The sequence below is a fragment of the Trachurus japonicus genome, chromosome 21, assembly GCF_045865225.1.
Source record: "Trachurus japonicus isolate A0001 chromosome 21, Traja_1.0".
NCBI lineage: Eukaryota > Metazoa > Chordata > Actinopteri > Carangiformes > Carangidae > Trachurus > Trachurus japonicus.
In genome coordinates, this window is record NC_140927.1 from 15,226,032 (window position 1) to 15,244,903 (window position 18,872).

At 42.8% G+C, this 18,872-nt stretch overlaps 1 protein-coding gene across 9 annotated transcripts in view; it reads right to left on the reverse strand.

Moving 5' to 3' along the window:
* Positions 1–18,872, reverse strand: part of dip2a (DIP2 acetate--CoA ligase A) — an 80,150-nt gene that overhangs the window by 30,911 nt on the left and 30,367 nt on the right. For all 9 annotated transcript variants that reach the window (XM_085764989.1, XM_085764988.1, XM_085764987.1 and 6 more), the window contains exon 2: positions 2,793–2,864. In XM_085764989.1, coding sequence (XP_085621115.1) covers positions 2,793–2,864 — 72 coding nt within the window. The remainder of the gene's footprint in view (positions 1–2,792; positions 2,865–18,872) is intronic.

The following is an 18,872-nucleotide window of genomic DNA, read 5'->3' on the forward strand; positions in this document are numbered from 1 at the left end:
TGGTCAATATAGCCTGTGGACATTTAAGGACCCCATAACACATAGAGTCTGACACGCATCCACACGCACATCACATCCCCTACGCTTGCCTGGACACATTAATATATGCTGGTCCCTTATATCGCTCTGACAGCCCAGTCACACGACGGCCCCTTCCCACCTCCCAGAGGAAACAGGTCTATAAAACAAGCCAGGACACCAGACTCAGTTGCTGGGCAGACCACACTTCAGAGACACACCGCACTAAGCCAATAGGAGGCACGCTCCGTCACAGCAGATGTTGTCATTGGCTCATAGCGAACCCTGATGAATTTTTAGTACCTGTCTGATGCCAGCGCTTACCGGTGTGGTGGCTGACAACAACACGTGTCCTGTGTCTCACTCTTAGAGAGTAAATGTGCGTTGCTAATGACTTGCAGTAAGTTGTCAGTTGTATATTTGAATCACTAAGATAAATACTCTTGCTTTGACAGAAATGACTAATGGTAGGCCTATCAGTCAGAACAATCAGTTAAGATAAAATCCTGTAGTGGTCTCATAAAGTGAGGCTTCCATGTCTGTTTTTCATAATAAAACAGGTCTCGGTGTTAGATAAAACTGTGAAGGTATCAAAGCACCGAGGAAAATATGTACACTGCCTGTATTCATAAAGTGTGTCTCAAAACAAACTGTGAGGTTTTTTCGGCCAACTCTGTGATGTAGCAACAAAGCAGTCACCTCTCTCAGACATCCAGGCCACTCAAACCTTGCAGGATTTGATTTCTCTAAGTGTTCAACAGAAATCTGCTTTATCTTCATTCGATTGCTCGGAAAACACTGAGGCAATAGGGAGAGGTGGTTCGGAGCCTCTTCTCCTCTCAGCCCTGTTAACTAGAGTTCAAGAGAGAAAGCTGACAGGGGATGCAAAATTACACTGAAAGGATTTGGGTTCTTAAAACCACAATTCTCTATTCTTATGGATATTGAAACATTTGGCACATCACATACCTGTTCCCTCATCAAAGAGTCATAAACATTCTTCCATGTAGCTTAATTTGATGAATTCATGAACCATATTTTCCTAAATGTTTCACTTCCACCTCATACAATTATTTATTCTTAAAGGTCATATTATAAACAAAAGAGATGAATCTACTCTTTCAGAGATGTTAACAGTCTGGCTTTGTTCCCCGACTTTATTGCACTTGGACCATGTACAGTCCTATGACAACAGTGAAATATAAAGCAGTAAAACAGCTTATGAAATTTTCTATGGAGCTCAGAAGCCAACAGTCTATTGGACTCCTAGTTCAGCTGTGAAGCTGTTAAACCCTAACCCACTGATTCATCGTGCTGGATGGATGTGTCATTAAACGCCAACACACTTCTCTCATTCATCCTACAGGTAGCGTGCGTTGTGTACGAAGAATCTCCTCCACTCCGGAGCCAGTCCATTTCTGTGCTATATCTGTCACTTCCGTTCTTTTATGTGTTTGGATCCAGGCTAAATGAATTGAACAATAAATGATAGGAAGAGAACACAGAATCCATAAAAAACAAGAGAGAGGGGGAGCAAGCAAAAGACAGAATGAAGGAGCTGATCCGCCCAAGCTAAATAACAGGCCTACTAACTCCAGAGTAGAGCGGCCTGCACCAGATTCCTGTTTCCACCGAGGCTTGGTGTTCTGAGAGCAGGCCAAACCAAAGACTGCCACGGACCCCGTATAAAGGATGGACAGACACAAAGAAGACAGAAAAGAAACTTCTCACTTCTGTGGGATTCATCACAAACCACCTCAACCCTTTAGTCTGCTTGAGTTGGCTAAATCCAACTATCTGCACCAACTGGGGATAAAAATACATTGAATTCATACAGAAATGTTTAAAGCTGCCTACGCAGTCAACAACCCCAGACAGATCATAAGTAGTAACGTACAGCCGGGAGTCTTCACACCTACATTGTACTTCAAAGTTAATACTTCTCAAACACCCACAACCTAATACAGGATGACAAGCACAAATATATACGCACAAACTGGGAGTAAAAAAAAAACAAAAAACGTCACATTCCTCAAAACAGTTAGCATCCTCAGACAGGGATCGTAGAACTTTCCATCCAAATCTAGACGAGTTATCATATCAGCAGAGACCACGATGCCTTCCAGTCTGTGGTTGGTTGGCCGATGGCTGATGCAGGGCTAAGGCTTAAGTAACAAATTCAAGGGTGACAACACCTTAGTCCTTCTGACCCAAAGAATCAAGGACGCACCAGAGGAACAGTCTTCATCCAGGTGAATAACAGCAGATGTGTAAAAATCCCCTGCAGTGCCGCTCTTGACAACTTAATGACCATTTGATGTCCGTGAAGGTTCTCAGTCTTTATTCTTACGGATATCGAAAAATTTGAATAAGATGACCATTTGATGTTCAATCCAGTATTTCTGTCCGAATACTCTTTCTTTTTTTAATGCAGCTTCTCCAGGCAACTTTGAATGTGTTTTTCTACTACTCTATTTTTCTACAGTTTTGCTACTTTTTTGTTTGTAGTGATTTCATCTTTGATCTCTCTCTCCTCTCTTTTTTATTACTCGTCTCTGCAAGCTGTATTAAATTTTGTTTTATTATATAAGCAAAAGTGCTATATGCAAATAAAATGACTCATAAAATCACCATTGCTAAGGTTACAAGATGTTTTTTCTTATTCGGTTTTCTCTTGCAAGGATGCTAACTGTGATGCTAACAGGCAGCCAGAAAACGATAAAACCTTACTGTTCTGGACAGTAAATTTCCTGCAGGCCCGTGTGTTACCTTACCTTGTATTTGTGGGATGTACGGTGCCAACAGCTTTCCTCTTTTCTTCTCATAGCCCTTCTGAGTGATGTCCCCTGTACAGACAGAGACAGAGAAATACAGAGGAACAGACAGACAGAGAGAGGGAAGAGAGAGAGGAGGGGGGCAGAGAGATGAGTCATTAGCTCAGCCGTGCCCTGGTGGAGCGTGTGTGTGTGTGTCTGTGTGTGTGTGTGTGTGTGTGTGTATGTGCACGCACAACTGCTTCAGGATCACACTGGCAGCCTGGTCACACTGGCACCGCAGGGCACCGGCGAGCGGCTAGGGCAGCAGATGACCAGCACTTACCAAATGGACGTCTCCGTCAAAAGACCCACACAGGAAGTGATATTGCATGTGTTGCATGTGTCCATCAGCACTAGCATGAAAATCACACTTGATGTGATATTCTAGAGAATTTCCACCAAATACTTGAGCTATAACATCAGCTAGACAAGGGACATTTAAAAGATCGTTTGTCTGGTGTTCCTGGAACATTTTCCCCTCTCAGTATTTTTACCACAAGTGAAAATACTGCTGATGTTGGCATGAACTGATTCTGCCTCAGTCGTCTCCCTACGCATACTGTACTGTAGTTAAATAAGATCTGGTCACATGTTATTTTAATGATCCTATTTGAAGGGGACATCAATGTACAAGTGTTTCCGAGCCTGAAATGTAACAAGATAAATAACAAAAGAGAAAATTAAGGCAGTGGAGATAGAGAGGCAGGATGCAGGCAGTTCGCCAGAGAGGCTGAGGGTGTAAGGCTAAATAATATTAATTATTGTACTGTAAATTCAGCAGTGGCTTACCTAAACTGTCTTTAGACTTGGCAGGGTGTCCTTGAACTAACTACAGTAAGCACACTATGTTAAGCAAAACAAACAAAGCATGAGCCCCACGTTGCATTCAATAGCTGATAGCTGCTTCAGTTGTTGGTGATTTGATAATATCAACTTGTATTGTTACGTTTATATGAGAACAATAAAGAAACAGCAGAATGTCATCTGGTTTACATCACTGCGCAGACTGAAAACACGTCATCATCAAAATCGTAGCAATTTAGTTATATGTACATCACATTTTGGCAATGCATGGTGTTCATTCGCACTCCCATCGGACCCTCGTTAGGTGCAGTTTATCATTTTGAACAGCGCGGAAAAATACAGAACGTTGCAGTTTATTTTCAGCTGTCACAGAGTGCAATGCTTGACCACACAAACTATTTAATAATGCCTTTTTCCAAGAAGAAAGAAAACAACACAGCGCCTTTGCAGTGTGATATAAAAACTTCATAAAACTGAGCTCTTTACTAAATGAAACTGTCAACAGAAATACATAACAAAAAACACATTGCAACACATGGGACTTGTTCAAAAAACATATCAGCAGATCGCAAAGTTTGGATTATTGTGGCTGTTCCTGGGTGATTTGGGGATTGTAGGGGTGGAGACTCGCTCATTTGTCAACAACAGACGTATCAATTCACTCGCACAGGGCTGAGTGACAGCACCAACCATGAGTATGGACACAACTATGCTCCTAGATATGACCTCTCGAACAACAAGTACAATCCCGTTCAGGAGCAACAAAAGCTGTAGGAAGACGAGGGGCCTTGTGGAAAATATGCCAATCAAATAACTGGGCTGTTGTGAGTGTGAATGTGTCACTGTGACATATACATTGTTTTGGCAGGAAGCAAGAAGTGCTCACAGAAGAGTTGTCAAATTTCCCATGTGGTTCCGACACTTGGTTCCAATGAATAGGGATCACACTGCGTCCTTTATATGTATCCATGCGGGCTCTCAGTGGGGGTCATTAGGGTGGAGGTCAAGTGAGAAAGCAGCAGTTCAATAGGGCGGTCTGAACAGAACAACCTGATTAAATTCCTCCCCATGTGATCCTGTTCCTTCATCCTACCTTGGGGAATACTTTGCTTTACTTGAACATTATTGAACTGTTGGTAACACTTTATAATAAGTACACACTATTAAGCATTAGTTAAGCATGAATAAATTTGAATTCTTCATTTATAACACATGAACACTGATTAGTATGTAGTTAGTGCTTATTAATGATGAGTAAAACATGTTTAACTGTGTTTGTAAATGTGTTATTAATGATGAATTCAGTATTTAAAGCTTAACTAATGCTTAATAGTGTGTACTTATTTTAAAGTGTTACCAAACTGTTTAACCAATGTTGATTCATGAAATACTATGCACACACAGTTGTGGTCACTGAGAACACGTTCTGGACCTCATATCAACAGATCTGTTCATTTCTGGTTACAGTGCGACATTTTTTTCCAAAACGTTCACAGTAATCTTTTTTTTTCTGGTTCTCTGTTCTTCGAGCCTCTTCAACACAACAGTATGTTAGTGTGAAGGCAGGTGTTGGTGGTCACACTGGTTGCTGTGCGGCATGCTGGTCCCTGAGTCACCAGTAACAGCTGAATGCCCGCACTGTTAAATGTCCAGGAGAGCTGGAGGCCAGCAACAATACAGCGCTGTCCACAGGCCGAGCCGGCTGACCTGACACTGACTCTTTCTGGTGATAAGTGTCTCTGTTTGTGTGTGTGTGTGTGTGTGTGTGTGTGTGTGTACATCAGTATCTGTGTGCATGCCAACGCGTCTGAGTGTGTGCACCACAGCAGCCAATCAGCCTGACAACAACACAATGGAGGGTTATTCTCTGCAGCGGGTCCAAATTCTGACTTGCAGCCTCGGTGGCCGAGCTGCCCCTCACACTCACACTCACACACACACTAATCCATCAAGTAATGTCTCAGTGAAGCTAATCTTTTGATCTGAGAACAAACAGCTTAGTCATTAAATATGGAGGAATGGACTCAAGCATTCATTGGTAAACAATGACTCTCACCCTGAATCTTAAACAGCAAAACAAAAAGGTGTATGGCGCCGAGGGATCACAATATTTCCTGTGTAAGTGTATTTATGGGCGTGTGCTTTCATATGCTTGTGCATATTTGTGCGTCCAAGAGTTTGAGTGTCTGCATTTTTATGTATTCCTAGACAAACACTCAATTTCCCTTATGTGTCTGAGCTTTGTGTGGCTCCCGAAGAGAAAATGGGAAGGATTCAGAGGTCAATGTGTGGCCTGTCACCTGGGGAATAACAGAGGGAGGGAGTGGTGGGATGCAGGGTAGGAGGGAGAGAGAGAGAGATGATTGGAGGAAGACTGATGCCTATACCAAATTACAGTCACAAGGGACGGACGGCAGCTTATAGTTTACAGCAGAATGGGAAACACTTCATTTGGCTCCCTTCACCCTTCTGTGCTGACTACAGGCTTTGCCATGTAATTGAGCTGTAAAGAAAAAAGGTACATCACCAAAAAAGCACCTGGGAGGAGAAGGTGTAGAGGCTAGGGTAAATAAAACTGAGAATGAATGTGTCAAAGAGCCGAAGAGACGAAGCAAAGCACAAGAGGGAGGGGTGGGAGGGGGAGAGAGAGAGGGGAAGCATTTCTCATGTCATGATGGTTAGAGAGCATCGGGGGGCTCAGCTGGTAAGACTGTTTTTTTCTTGCCTCAGCCGGTATCCACCTTCAACAAAACCCAGATCCTTTGTTCCCACCATCCCACCAGACTAACCTCTTCACCTTCATCCCGACCCTTAGGGATGACTCTCCACACATACTCAGCATTCCTGTCATCTTTTGACCTCCATTTTTAATTACCTGCACCACTTCTTTCTAAGAGGAAAGACATAAAATGACCACTGTCCATCCATATCCGTTGGGATAAAACTGTTGGTTGTCTCCATCAGTGTGAAGTGGCAAAACATAATTCATCGTAGAACAGATATATATATTTGTTCTGGCACATCATCCACTGTTGTGACCATAAATATTCCTCTCACACAGTCCTGAGTCCAGCTTTGAAAATGGGGTAGTCAATCTTGTAACACTCTGAACTGTGACAGCAAGAGAGGCTGCTGTCCCCTGATTTGTCTTATTGACTAGAACTGACTGATGGCTATTGAGTATAATTGACTGATGGCTATCGACTGGAGCTGTTACTCCGATGAGACGCCATTAGAGAATTAACTTGCTTTTGCCCAGACGGAGCTCTTCAATCAGGAGGGAATTACTAAAACACACCGCATTCCTCTACAAGCCGGCACAAACACAATATGGACAGATAGTGAAGCTCTGAATGAATGTGTTGAGCTTGGTGAGGCTGGCCTTAATGAGGCAAGGAGAATTAATTGAAAAAAGTATCAGTACAAGATCTGTACATCTACTGTATCACATGGTCATGCATATTCTCTATTTTAGTTTAAGATGCAGAGAGCCAGACGGGGATGTCAACTATCTATCTACCCTAATACCATGCACACCCACACACCCCGACAAATATATGTAACAGAAACAGTGGCAAGGGCTTGACAAGTGCTCCAGCACTGGATCCCCGTGAACAACAACAACAAAACAGACATACACACACATTCATACACCAAGATGTGTGTGTGGAGCTATGGCAGCAGTCTGTCTATGTAGCCCACCTATGGGTATTTTGCAATAAAAAGTAAAGCTTGTGATAATTAAGCAAACAGCCTTTTTTGCATGATTTCACCGTTTCAAATTCTCTGCAAGGGGATAAAGACGATGCAGTTATCTCACATCAATTCATTTGCTTATTCATTTCTTAATTATTTTGAGAGAACCAGCTAACATTTGAGAAGGTGGAACAAAGTTTGGGGCATATAGGCTTCAAAATTAAAAATCAGTGATGATTTCAATTTTTTACCAAAATCTCTCACAGACTTTGAGTGTCTGTTTTTTAAGAGACATTTCACAACATCACATCAGCATGTTGAAGCCATGTTGGTCATTGCAGTGTAAATTCTGTCCACATTGTCTAACGCTCATTAATAGCCCCAGATTAATTAATTAATTTCATTGTATTGCTGTTGTGCTGTCCGGTTTTATCCTTTGTTAGATTGTTCTTGTTGTTTTCTTTCTTTTCCTGGAGTGCAAGCATTGTACAACATAGTTATTTGTTTACTTTCTGTATACAAGTCTCAATATTGTTTCGTAACGAACATTTTCCACATGTGTACTTGTAATGTGTGATATTCAAAAATCCCAATAAAATATTAATCATAAAAATAATTAATAGCCCCAGATTCTTCTCGACCTGAAATAAAAATCCCTTCAGTCTGTGCCACACTGCCAGCCTCTCCCCTAAAGTGACAGACAGCCAGCGAGGTGGCCCCACCCACCCTTAATGTCAGTTCCTGTGCCAGGCTGACCCACAATGTGCCAACACTGCTGCCAAGCCAGCAACCAAGCCGTCTGCGTCTGCCCTTCAGCTACAAAAAAAAACCCTGCAGCTAAATATTTAGGCTGGGCTGCATTTGCTCTCTAGGCTTGTGTAATTTATTCAAACAAAAGCAGATGTGGCCAGCTGTCATTTAGCATTAGGAATCTGCAGCATACAAATATTGGTTTTACACATTTGGATTAAACTTTACTCTAAACAGACACTGGATTCTTGTAATTTTACCAGTGCATACAGTATCTGCAGTGAACGGTTTATTTGAGGAAGGGGTGAACTATTCCAGGTGTGCACGCAGGGGGGGCTCTGCACTACCCCTCTCATTTTTCTCATTAAGTCTAACCCAGAGGAAATGGGCATGTGCCACTGTTTCTCACAGCTTCCCCACACTTGTGTCTGACAGATGCAAAAAAAATAAAAAAAATTAAAAGGAGCAAAGACATGAATATGAATCATGGGGCAAGGAGAGGGTCAGATGGAGAAAGAGCAGATTCACAACCACAGATGTGACCACACGTCTCGCTTATTAGTCTGTCTACATGACGAAAAACACTGACCAAGCTGCAGAATGAAGTCTTATTACTGTTAAACTGTTTTCAACACGCACACAGATGCAGGCAGAGTCACTCACATGCAGAGGCTAGAGGAGCCAGTGGAGCAGCGATGAGACGTCTTCAGCACAGACAGAGAGAAGAAGGAGGGATGCACACAGACGGATGGAGGGGAGGACAGCAGAAGCAGAAGAAGAAGAAGAGGCCAGCAGCAGAAAACAGGCAGTCAGGTCAGCAGAGGCTAAGCAGCTAACAGGCTAAGAGGCTAAAACTCTCAGATGTCCTGCTGTCATAAGTCAGGCTCTTCACTCCAGCATCCTTTGTTTCCTTCCATAGTGAGAGCAAGAGAATGAACGAATCCCATCTCCCTCATTCTGTCTTCCCATCATTCCCCTCCCTCTCGCCCTCTCTCAAACACACAGCGCTCCCGACTCCCCCTTCTTCCATTGACTGCCCCCGACACCCCCCTCCTTCTCCCATTCGTTCTCTCTCTCACTCTTTCCATCCCTCCCTTTCCTCTCCTCCTCTCTAAGGTCTCTAACACAAAGCCGAGCTAGGCTGCGGGATTAGGGTGTCAAAGCGGACCCCTGCCCCCCACCTTACATACCAATCTCACACACCGCACACACACACACACACACACTGTACAAGAACTATAGAGGAGGCTGCGTCAAAGCCTGTTAAAACACGTCTTTACAGGTCAAGTTACTAGTGCGCATGCAAACTTTGTTTCACTATCATGAGGAAGCCTCTCTACACTGGTAACCCACATCATTAGAGGTAATACAGTACATTACAATCTTGAAAAACAATCTAACACTACTGGATGGTAGATATAAGCTCAAAACCACCTGGGCAGCCAGATTAAACCCAATAATGGACCTGTTTCCTCTGATGTTTGTAATTCTACTGTAATTTCCACCTTAAATTTGCTTTGTTAGAAATTAAGGTCATAGTTTGGAATGAGGCAGAAGCTATAAAGGGGTAAAACTAGGCTTATTGTGATGGGGAGCTCTTTGATGTGGAAGAAAACACTGCCCTGTGTTTAGACTGGTTGGAGATGATGGAGCACTGCAGAGGTCCCAGCAGGCTAACCATGTGGAACTGGAAGTGGAAGTCTGTGTGTGTGAGTGGTTTGTGTGTGCGTGTGCACATTAGTATTTCATTTTTAGAAATTAGAGACCTATTCACCCTATGGCACTAAGTTTCAATGAATAGCTGCATATAATTAGGCTCCATTATTCCTTGCTAACACACACATTAATGGAAGAGCACAGATGCTCTGGCAGAACACACACACACAAATAGATCATGTCTACTGGCTCAAATGAACTATACTGTGACCTTGGACTATTGGATCAGACACTTTTTACGTGTTGGTTTGAGCTCACATGATTATAACATATTTGTGCGTTACTGTAAGCGCCAGATTAATAAACGAAAAAAGACACCACTTTTGTGATGTGATCCTGTATTCAGTACTACTTTTGTGAAACTAAAAATGTTTAAATATGAGGATTTTCTTGGAGTGTTTTGGTTTTTACAATATTTTACAGACAAAATGATCAACAAAATAATCATTGGTTGCTTCTCTAGTGCAGTCTTTTTGCCATTTCTTCATCGTCTAGTTTAAATTCTTTACTCTGTTTTATCTTTTTCAATCTAAAGTGGAGTTTATAAAGCACTGAACTGTAGCTGTGTGTGAAATGGGCTATAAACAGTCTGCCTTGTCTAATGGTGGGAGCTGCATTATGGTTGTGTGTTTATATTTGACACTACCAATTAAGTCAATGTCACAGAAACTGGATTCTAAGTTGTTTATTGGTGTTTAGCTAATGTTGTTTTTAACAACATTATATACATATATATTATAATATTTGTTATATTTCCATCAAAGTTTTCTATTACAGTATGTGTACCATTTTATTAAACACGGCCTGTTTTAGGAAAGCAGTTTTGTGACAGAAGTCTTGGATCTCTCTTTCCCTTATGTTTTGATTCCAGGCCAAATCATTTCAATTCACTAACTGAATGTAGCTGTGAGCTGAACACGGTACTTTTCAACAATGCCAGGAGATGTTGAGTAACCTCAAGGCTATAACAAATATGTGCCTAAAGAATTATACAGCTCGAATCACACTGAATGACGCACACAGAGCAGGTTAACGACAGTCAGGGACGGTAAGTGTTGCAGAAAAGAGGGGTTGATTGAAGATGACAAGGAGCTTGACACTGAGAGCCAGCTGGTGAAACGGAGGGGGTCGGGGCAGACTGGAGGAGGCTTCAGGGAGAATTTAGAGACAGAAGGGGGGGATGACGAGAGAAAAGAGAGAGGAGGAAAAAGGGAGAAGGAATAAAGGAGGATATGATTAAAAGGTAATGACTTCCTCTTCCTTTCACTAGACACACAGATACATGCTGACACACTGACACACTGACACACACACACACACACACACACACACACCCACCGATTTCCCTGATCCTAAAGCGCCTGGGCGTCTCTCCGTCTCCATCTATCAACGGCTCCAATCACACTGCCGTATCACTTTTAATTAAGTAGTGCCAACGAATTAGGGAACTGAACGAACCCTCCATTACTACTTTGCTAATACATAACCCCCTCATCGTGCACACCCACACACCACACCCACACACACACACACACACACACACACACACACACACACACACACACACACACACACACACACACACACACACACACACACACACACACACACACACACACACACACACACACACACACACACACACACACACACACACACAGAGCCCAAAATCCCCCTCCATCCCCCAGGCTCTGTATGGCTGGTGAGCAGACAGACAGTGTGAATAATAAGACATTAGATGCAGCGCTGCCTTACACAGGGGGGCCCTGCAGCTGTGCACTGATTTGGGGAGCAGACACGAGGGGGGGGGTCTTAATTAACAGTCACAAATAAACACTGACACTGTACACACACGCACACATCAAAGGAATACACACACACATACACACGATGCATGTGATGGTTTCACCGGGTCTCACAAAGAGACAGATGCAGATCAACTCAAGTGCAAATATGCAGAGTACATCAGGCACACAAACATACAAGCCTCACACACTGTTGGCATTGTTTGTGCAAAATCTGAAAGGATGAGGCCCTGCCACCTGCGTGTGCTGTGTGCATAATCATGTATGGCTATCTTTGTGAGGTCCACTGGCACTTTATTCTATTTATTATATATTTATTGTGTACGGACTGCTTATGTTTTTTGTTTTATTTTGTTTTTTTAGTAATGTGTGAATGATTATGCTTGTGCTACGAGAAACAAACTGGTTGTACGGTCACATGCAATGACAATAAAGAATTCTATTATTCTATTATTCCAGTAGTTTGAGGTTTAGACCGAAGATGAAGGAAAACTGTGTAAAGTGCGGACGTGCTGGGCAGTCGTCTCTTCATCAAAGTGTTTGGAGGATGAGGACTTGGTTTCCAGAGGGGTAGGGCTCAGGTAAATGTAGTGTTTGGGGTTAGACATGTTAATTATGATGGTTAAGGTTGGAATAATGGGCCGGGGAATGCGTTTGTCAGTGTCCTCACAAGTATTACAAACGTATGTGTGTGTGTGTGGGTGTGAGAAGAGTGTAAGAGTGGGAGCAAGAGGGAGACAGACCTGGCTCCAGTCCAAACATATTCATTGCTGTTCATTCAGACACATGATACTGGTGGTTACTGAGCGATGTGCTGCTATTCTCTGGCTCCCTGCCAGAGCGTCATGATGTGGAGACATACATCTCACCTGCAGTATGCTCACCTATCCAGGCAGCAGCAGAAGCATCACACGGCTCTATGTGGCTCAATGAAACCACTCAATGACAATTTACCACGAAGAGCCCAAGTGTGGGAAAGAAATTAGACCTAATCTGTAATCCTGTTGACCTCATCAGATAAACAGGCTGTTCTTAGTGAGCACAGTAGTTTAGTAATATCTTTTGTACATTGCACATTTATTTTACTATTTAGATCTGCCTGAGCAAAATCGAGAAATGTGAGAACTACATGTGTTGTAAAAAAATTAATGATATTGTCAAACTGGAATCTCTCATTAAGTGCTTTCATGTTGCCAGAGTGCGGGTTTCAATGTGTGAGATTTGTGGAGCGAGACATCTGCGTGACAGGCGTGACCAGTGTGGGAGCCGCAGAGTAAAGACTCGGCCACAGCACCGGGGGATCTGTTCACAGCCGACGAGCCACACTTTGCCTCCAGCCACGTTTGAGGGAGTATCTACTGTAGTTGACATGTTTGGCTCAGGAGCACTAACCTTACTGTTGGCTCAGTTCTACTTTGTTATAAATCACCTCTGCTGGCGGAGACAGCGTCAACATCACATGAGCTGTAAAAAACTGTGCAGCTATTGTCATTTGGGCAACACATTCTCATCAAAGTGAGCGGTGCAGTGCTTAACTAGTTGCAAATGAAAGTAAAGCTTCATCCAACTTGTCCTCGTTGAAAAACTTCCTCTTCCAGCTGGAAGTGCCCTTCACACACAGATCCACTCCCCACTTCTTCCACAATGGGAAGATTAGGTGACTGAAACGATACCATGTACTAGGCTATTATCTTCCTTATTATGAGCACTTTTAGAAGGCACAAATCAATTCAATCAAAGTCAAAGCCAGTATTAATGATGCCCTCTATTCAGGACAAACTCAGCTCTATTCTCAAACTCAGCAAACTGACTTGTCTCCATTGAAAAGAAGTCTAAAACACAGAATGGCCTATACCCTGATGGGGAATCTGCTACCATTGTCCAGATGCTATTCAGCGTGCTCAGCCACATATGCATGCAGTCCAACTGTTTTACATTCCTCAGGGGACCTGTTAAATAACCCAAGCAAGAAACTTACACTCTTACAAATACTGTGATTAATATAAGGGTGCAAATTAGCCTTGTTTGCAAAATTGTGTTTATTAGAAAATAAACTGTGATTTGAATAAAATATGAGCCAAAAACCTGCCACGTCATTAGTTTCTTTTTACCCTCTGAAGAGCCACACCGGCACAGTTACAAAGTCAAAAATACCTTATGAATATTCTCACAAACACAACCAACTCCTGCTCCATGAAGCACAAATGCTACCGACTACAGCTCCACCTACTTGGCAGAAGGAACTTGCATCTCTTCCAGCGTCCACCTTTCCACGCCCCTGGTGTTAGAGACGAGTGGGACGGTGTCCCATCTGAAGCTCCCAGCTCTGTGGACCCTGCTCGCTTCTCTGTACGCTTCTCAGACGTTGTGGAGAGATTTATTGTCTTCTTCTTTGCCTGGTTATTACCATATGAATGACCGTGTTTTCACTGGGCCTGACACGGGCTTAGCCATTAAGCTCCTTGCATATACATACACATAAACACCTTTGCTGTGGTGGCGAGGGACGGCAGGGCAGGAGAGAGCCGGCCCTTTTTTGCATTGGACACACAAAACAGCTAAACATCCATGCATGGCCACCGTGGCAATCCAATTAAAAGGGTGCACACACAGATACACTCTGTAGTATTAAAGATTCAGGCTATTGCCCCCGACTGTGTGTTTTTGCATGAGTGTGTGTGTGTGTGTGTTTGTGCATCCATATCTATATGTCAGGGGGCCAGGGCTAACTAGTGCTGCTCCAAGTCTAACAAGCTGTACGACCAAGCCTTTTGTTCTCCTCCTGTGATTCATGACCGGGTCTTGGAGGGGAGCCCAGCAGCATCAGTTGTGTGAGGTTACATGAAAGCTTGTGTGTGTCCATGTTTACACTTTCCAGCACAAAAGCCATACACACATTTATTCTTGTCATCATTGCTGATGCGAAATTACATGTTTTTTCAAAATGTACACAGCTCCTCACAGAGAAGATCAATACAGCATCAGTTCAGGTCAACGGAGCGAGCAGACAGACACACAACGTAGAACAAATAACACGCCCAGATACAACTACGCAAGTCAGTTGCTAGTCCTCCACCACCACACCTCTCTTTCCAACAGAACAACAGGCTGATCTCACCAGGCATTGGACAGGATGACCACGAGCCTCACCTCCTCTCAAACACCATCTGTTCCTCTCTTTCCATTTCCCGTCCTCTCTTCATCATAAATCCTCTGTTCCAACATCCAAAAATATATAGAACCATAATGCGAACAGCCCTCCTTTCGCTCTGCAGGCATCGTCTACTCTTCACATTTCACCCGCTCATATGTTTGTTTTTACTGCTGCTATTTCTGGATACCTTTCTGAGGTTTTGCAATAAAAAATAAAAGAGAGATCAGTGATTCATTGAGATTATACAAATGCAACAAGAATGAAATAGCAATGAGGCTCTCAAACTACATGGAAACTTGTATCATATGTAGCTCAACCGAAATCATCTGCCTTGCTCAAAACTTCATTTTATATATTGTTGCAAACCACCATCTCTATACATGAATATCTAGTGCAACAATACTTAACAAATCTTTCATGTTTTTCCTCACTTCTTTCTCTTTTTCAGTTAGTTTTTCATGTCTTTTTCTTCTCACACACCTCACTGTTTCCCCTCCTCCCCACTGCTTCACCTGTGGCTCCATTTATGTTTTATATCAATGCAGTAGTCACCACTTTAAAAACACCATCCCACTGACATGCATTCAAGCATTTATATACCCACATTCAGCTCATGTAAACAACAGACTGCTCATCTTTTATCAATGACCATCACACAATGTTAATTTGTAAAATACAATTAAGTATGAATTACTACCGATGGGACTTTCACAACCTCGGCCACAACTGTGCTCCTCTGGCTGCGCCCAATCAATTCAGTGGAGCAGTGATGAGTGCTCTGAAGGCCAGACTTAAGCCTTTTAAAGTTTAACACCACAGCTCAACACCGCCCCAGCTCCTGTTAACAAGTCCAGGGCTGACTGGAACATCTGGTTGCCCTCAGACAAGATATTTATTATAGGAGGAGTGGAAAATGCACCGACAGCCAACAGAGTTGAGTTGAATAACAACAGTTCTTTACAGATCTTTTTGGCTCTTGTAGTGTTTTTCTAACAAATTGATGTTGAACTGCTACAGTATGTATGTACATCCCTGTGCAGACATGGATTACTTTTTCTTTTTTTTCTCAATATAAGTTGGACTATCTTTGAAAGAGAGGAGAGTGTATTGCTTGTGTATGTGTGTGTGTGTGTACATGTGCAGTTGTTTGTGTGTGATAGAGAGAGCTCATTAAAATCAGTCTCATCTGAGATCCACCCCCTCACCACACACATTACTAGACTGGTTTCCCTGCTGCCATAAAGCCACTAATAGCCACAAAGGCGCGCACACACACACACACACACACACACACACACACACACACATACATACATGTGCCACACGCATACATCAATGAAAAAGAATCATTTATACAGACAGATACCCACTCACCTACACACACACGCAGTGAGCGCTACAATAATGAGAGCAGAGGCAGCATGAGGAGAAGGTCCAGCTGCAGAACATGTGCAGGGCTCCTGTTCTAATGAGTCCATTAGTCAGTGGCAGAGCAACTGTAACTGCTACCCCACACACACACAAACACACACAGAGAGGCTGCCATACAAACACACATATGCAAACGCACATGCTTTTAAATATATTTTACATATTAACGAAACACGGTGTCCTCTGCCCCTCCAGCTACAGGCAGACCCCTCGTCAACATGATGGATTCATTTTACTGTGATGAACTGATAGGCTACTCCATATAGCTGGAGAACAGTGGGAATCATGCTCCTGTCAAACAGGCTTATCGTGTTTCATGATACCATCTCACCCATCAGAGTGCACGCACTCAGTTTAGCAGTGGTGGGCTTTTGTATGATCTGTCCAAAAGAGGGTGCTAGAGAGATGTGCAGCCTCCAGGCTCCCAAACCATCACCGTCTCCTCATAGCCTTCATTTAATTTAGAGTGGTTTGCTCCTCTCCCTCTCACCTCCTCATCCTGTGGTCGTTTTTCCACAATAAAGTCCGGTCATTTGTATTAAAATTGAGAATCCTTTTTCAATTAGTGCAGTGCAGCTATGAAAACTCTTTGGATAACAACCCATTACAGACTATTAACAGGATAATTTCACTGTGACTTAGGGCAGCTCTGGGCTCTGTAACAAGTGTGTGAGATTATATACTTCATCTGAGGACCAGCAGTTTGCAGAAAGACCCTTTCATATAGGGACTGATGGACCGAGTTGTGTTTACAGTGTGTATGTAAACCCCAGCTTCACAACGTGTGTGGGTATATGCACTGGAAGTGGCAGCACTTAGCCTGAGCCCATCTATCACAGTAGTTGTGCACGCTTTCTAATGAGTGTGCTCTTAATGAGGCTGAGCTCTGTGTAATCAGCAGTCTTCAGCAAAGGCCAAGCTATAAAAAAGCAATCACTTTACTTCAGTATCACAAAATACAAAATAACAGACTCTTGACCCGGCCTGGCAAGCAGTAGCCATTATCCTTCCATATGGGATTATGTTATTGTTTACACCAGTGTGATTATAGCCGGGGATGCACTATGAGTGCTGAAATGGTAATCTCTATTATTCTAAGAGATATAATCTATTAATCTGTGCGTAATCTGCTGTAGGCAGAGAGCAAATACCTCTGTTAAAGCTGCACAAGCCGCTACTTTTACTATGTATAATAGAAAATGATACTATCTGTTATTACTGAATTGGTTTATAAGGAATATGATCCAATTCAAATGGCTAAAAAAAAAAAAAAGATCAATGAAACAACAACACAAACTTCAGACAAGAGAACTTTCCACGACACTTCATGAAAGTAGTTCTATTTTTTCTGCTTTATTTTAATATCCTGGGAACTAACTACCAGTCCAGACTATTAAATAGAACTAATAAACTGAAGTAATAAATGTTACAATACAGGAAGTACGCCAATATCCTGCTGTTGCAATTGTACATTGTTCAGTTACATCACCGTCTAAATATAGCCCTCCACACATCTGTATTCTGAAATTGACAGTATGAGCCCAGCATTGATCTCAACATTAACACCACACACCTTTGAACACAGGAACAGCTACTGATCTAAAAGGCAGTGAAGCTCTTCCCTGGAAATCAGCCGTGTCCCTTTATGTGCAACTAGAGTGCTGAGAATGCAGATGTGGGCCAATGCAGAGGTTGGGAAGGGGCGCACAGGGAGGAGGGGGGGGGGGCAAGGGTGAGTGGCAGATGTCTGCTCTTTACTGTACATACATGGGAGCGATGCCTCTCCTGAAAGGCATCTACAATATCAACGCAACTGCACACACTGCTCCCGTCACGCTGAACTAATCTGTGCAGCACGCTGGACACTTACCTTCCACCCTCTGAAGGTCATCGCTGACTGATCGGGGACAAAAGCGTGGGGGCGCGTGAGTAATAGGCCAGCCTCCTTAACGTGCAATGTGCATGTGTATGAATGGTGTGCTGTTTTTTGGCTGTGTGTAGTATTATCTACGCAGACCGTATCTTCTTTGTAAACCAGAGAGCAAGTCCTCACCTGACAGGCGCGAAGAGCCCCGTCACTGTTGAGTCATCACTACAGATAACTGGACAAAAACTATCTTGAAAGTATAGGTCAAACATATCAATCATTTTTGTAGCCTGCTGCTCACCATTTCAAGCTCTTCCTCAAAAGAAATAAATGAAGAATACATTTGCAAAAAGATGCTATTTTAACTTCAAAACTTGTCCCTTGCTCATGTGAAGTAAACCAGAGCGGAGAGAGTAGCAGAACAGGAAATTTGATAATAGAGGCATGTCATTGTAAAGAGCCATGGTTAAGCCTGCTATACAATCCCAACTAAAGGGAGATATTATGTGGTGCAAATTCAGTTGCTATTGAAATAGATGCCATACTACATTTTGTGCTTTGACAACAGGCTTTATGCCGTTTCGTGGAAAATAGGAAGCTCCTCTAAAAATAGTTGCAAAGATGGAAACCAAGAAAAAGAAAAGAGTAAGGTTAGTCATTCTAGATTATAGCCTAGTTGTTGGTTCCCAGGCAGAGCTTTTCTTTACTTCTACATTTCTCTCTCCTTGTTCTTTTAGAGGGCAGCCCAACAATGCCTCGTATTTCACCATTTGTCTGTCTCTATACATTCCACCGTGAATGACATAATTCCTTAC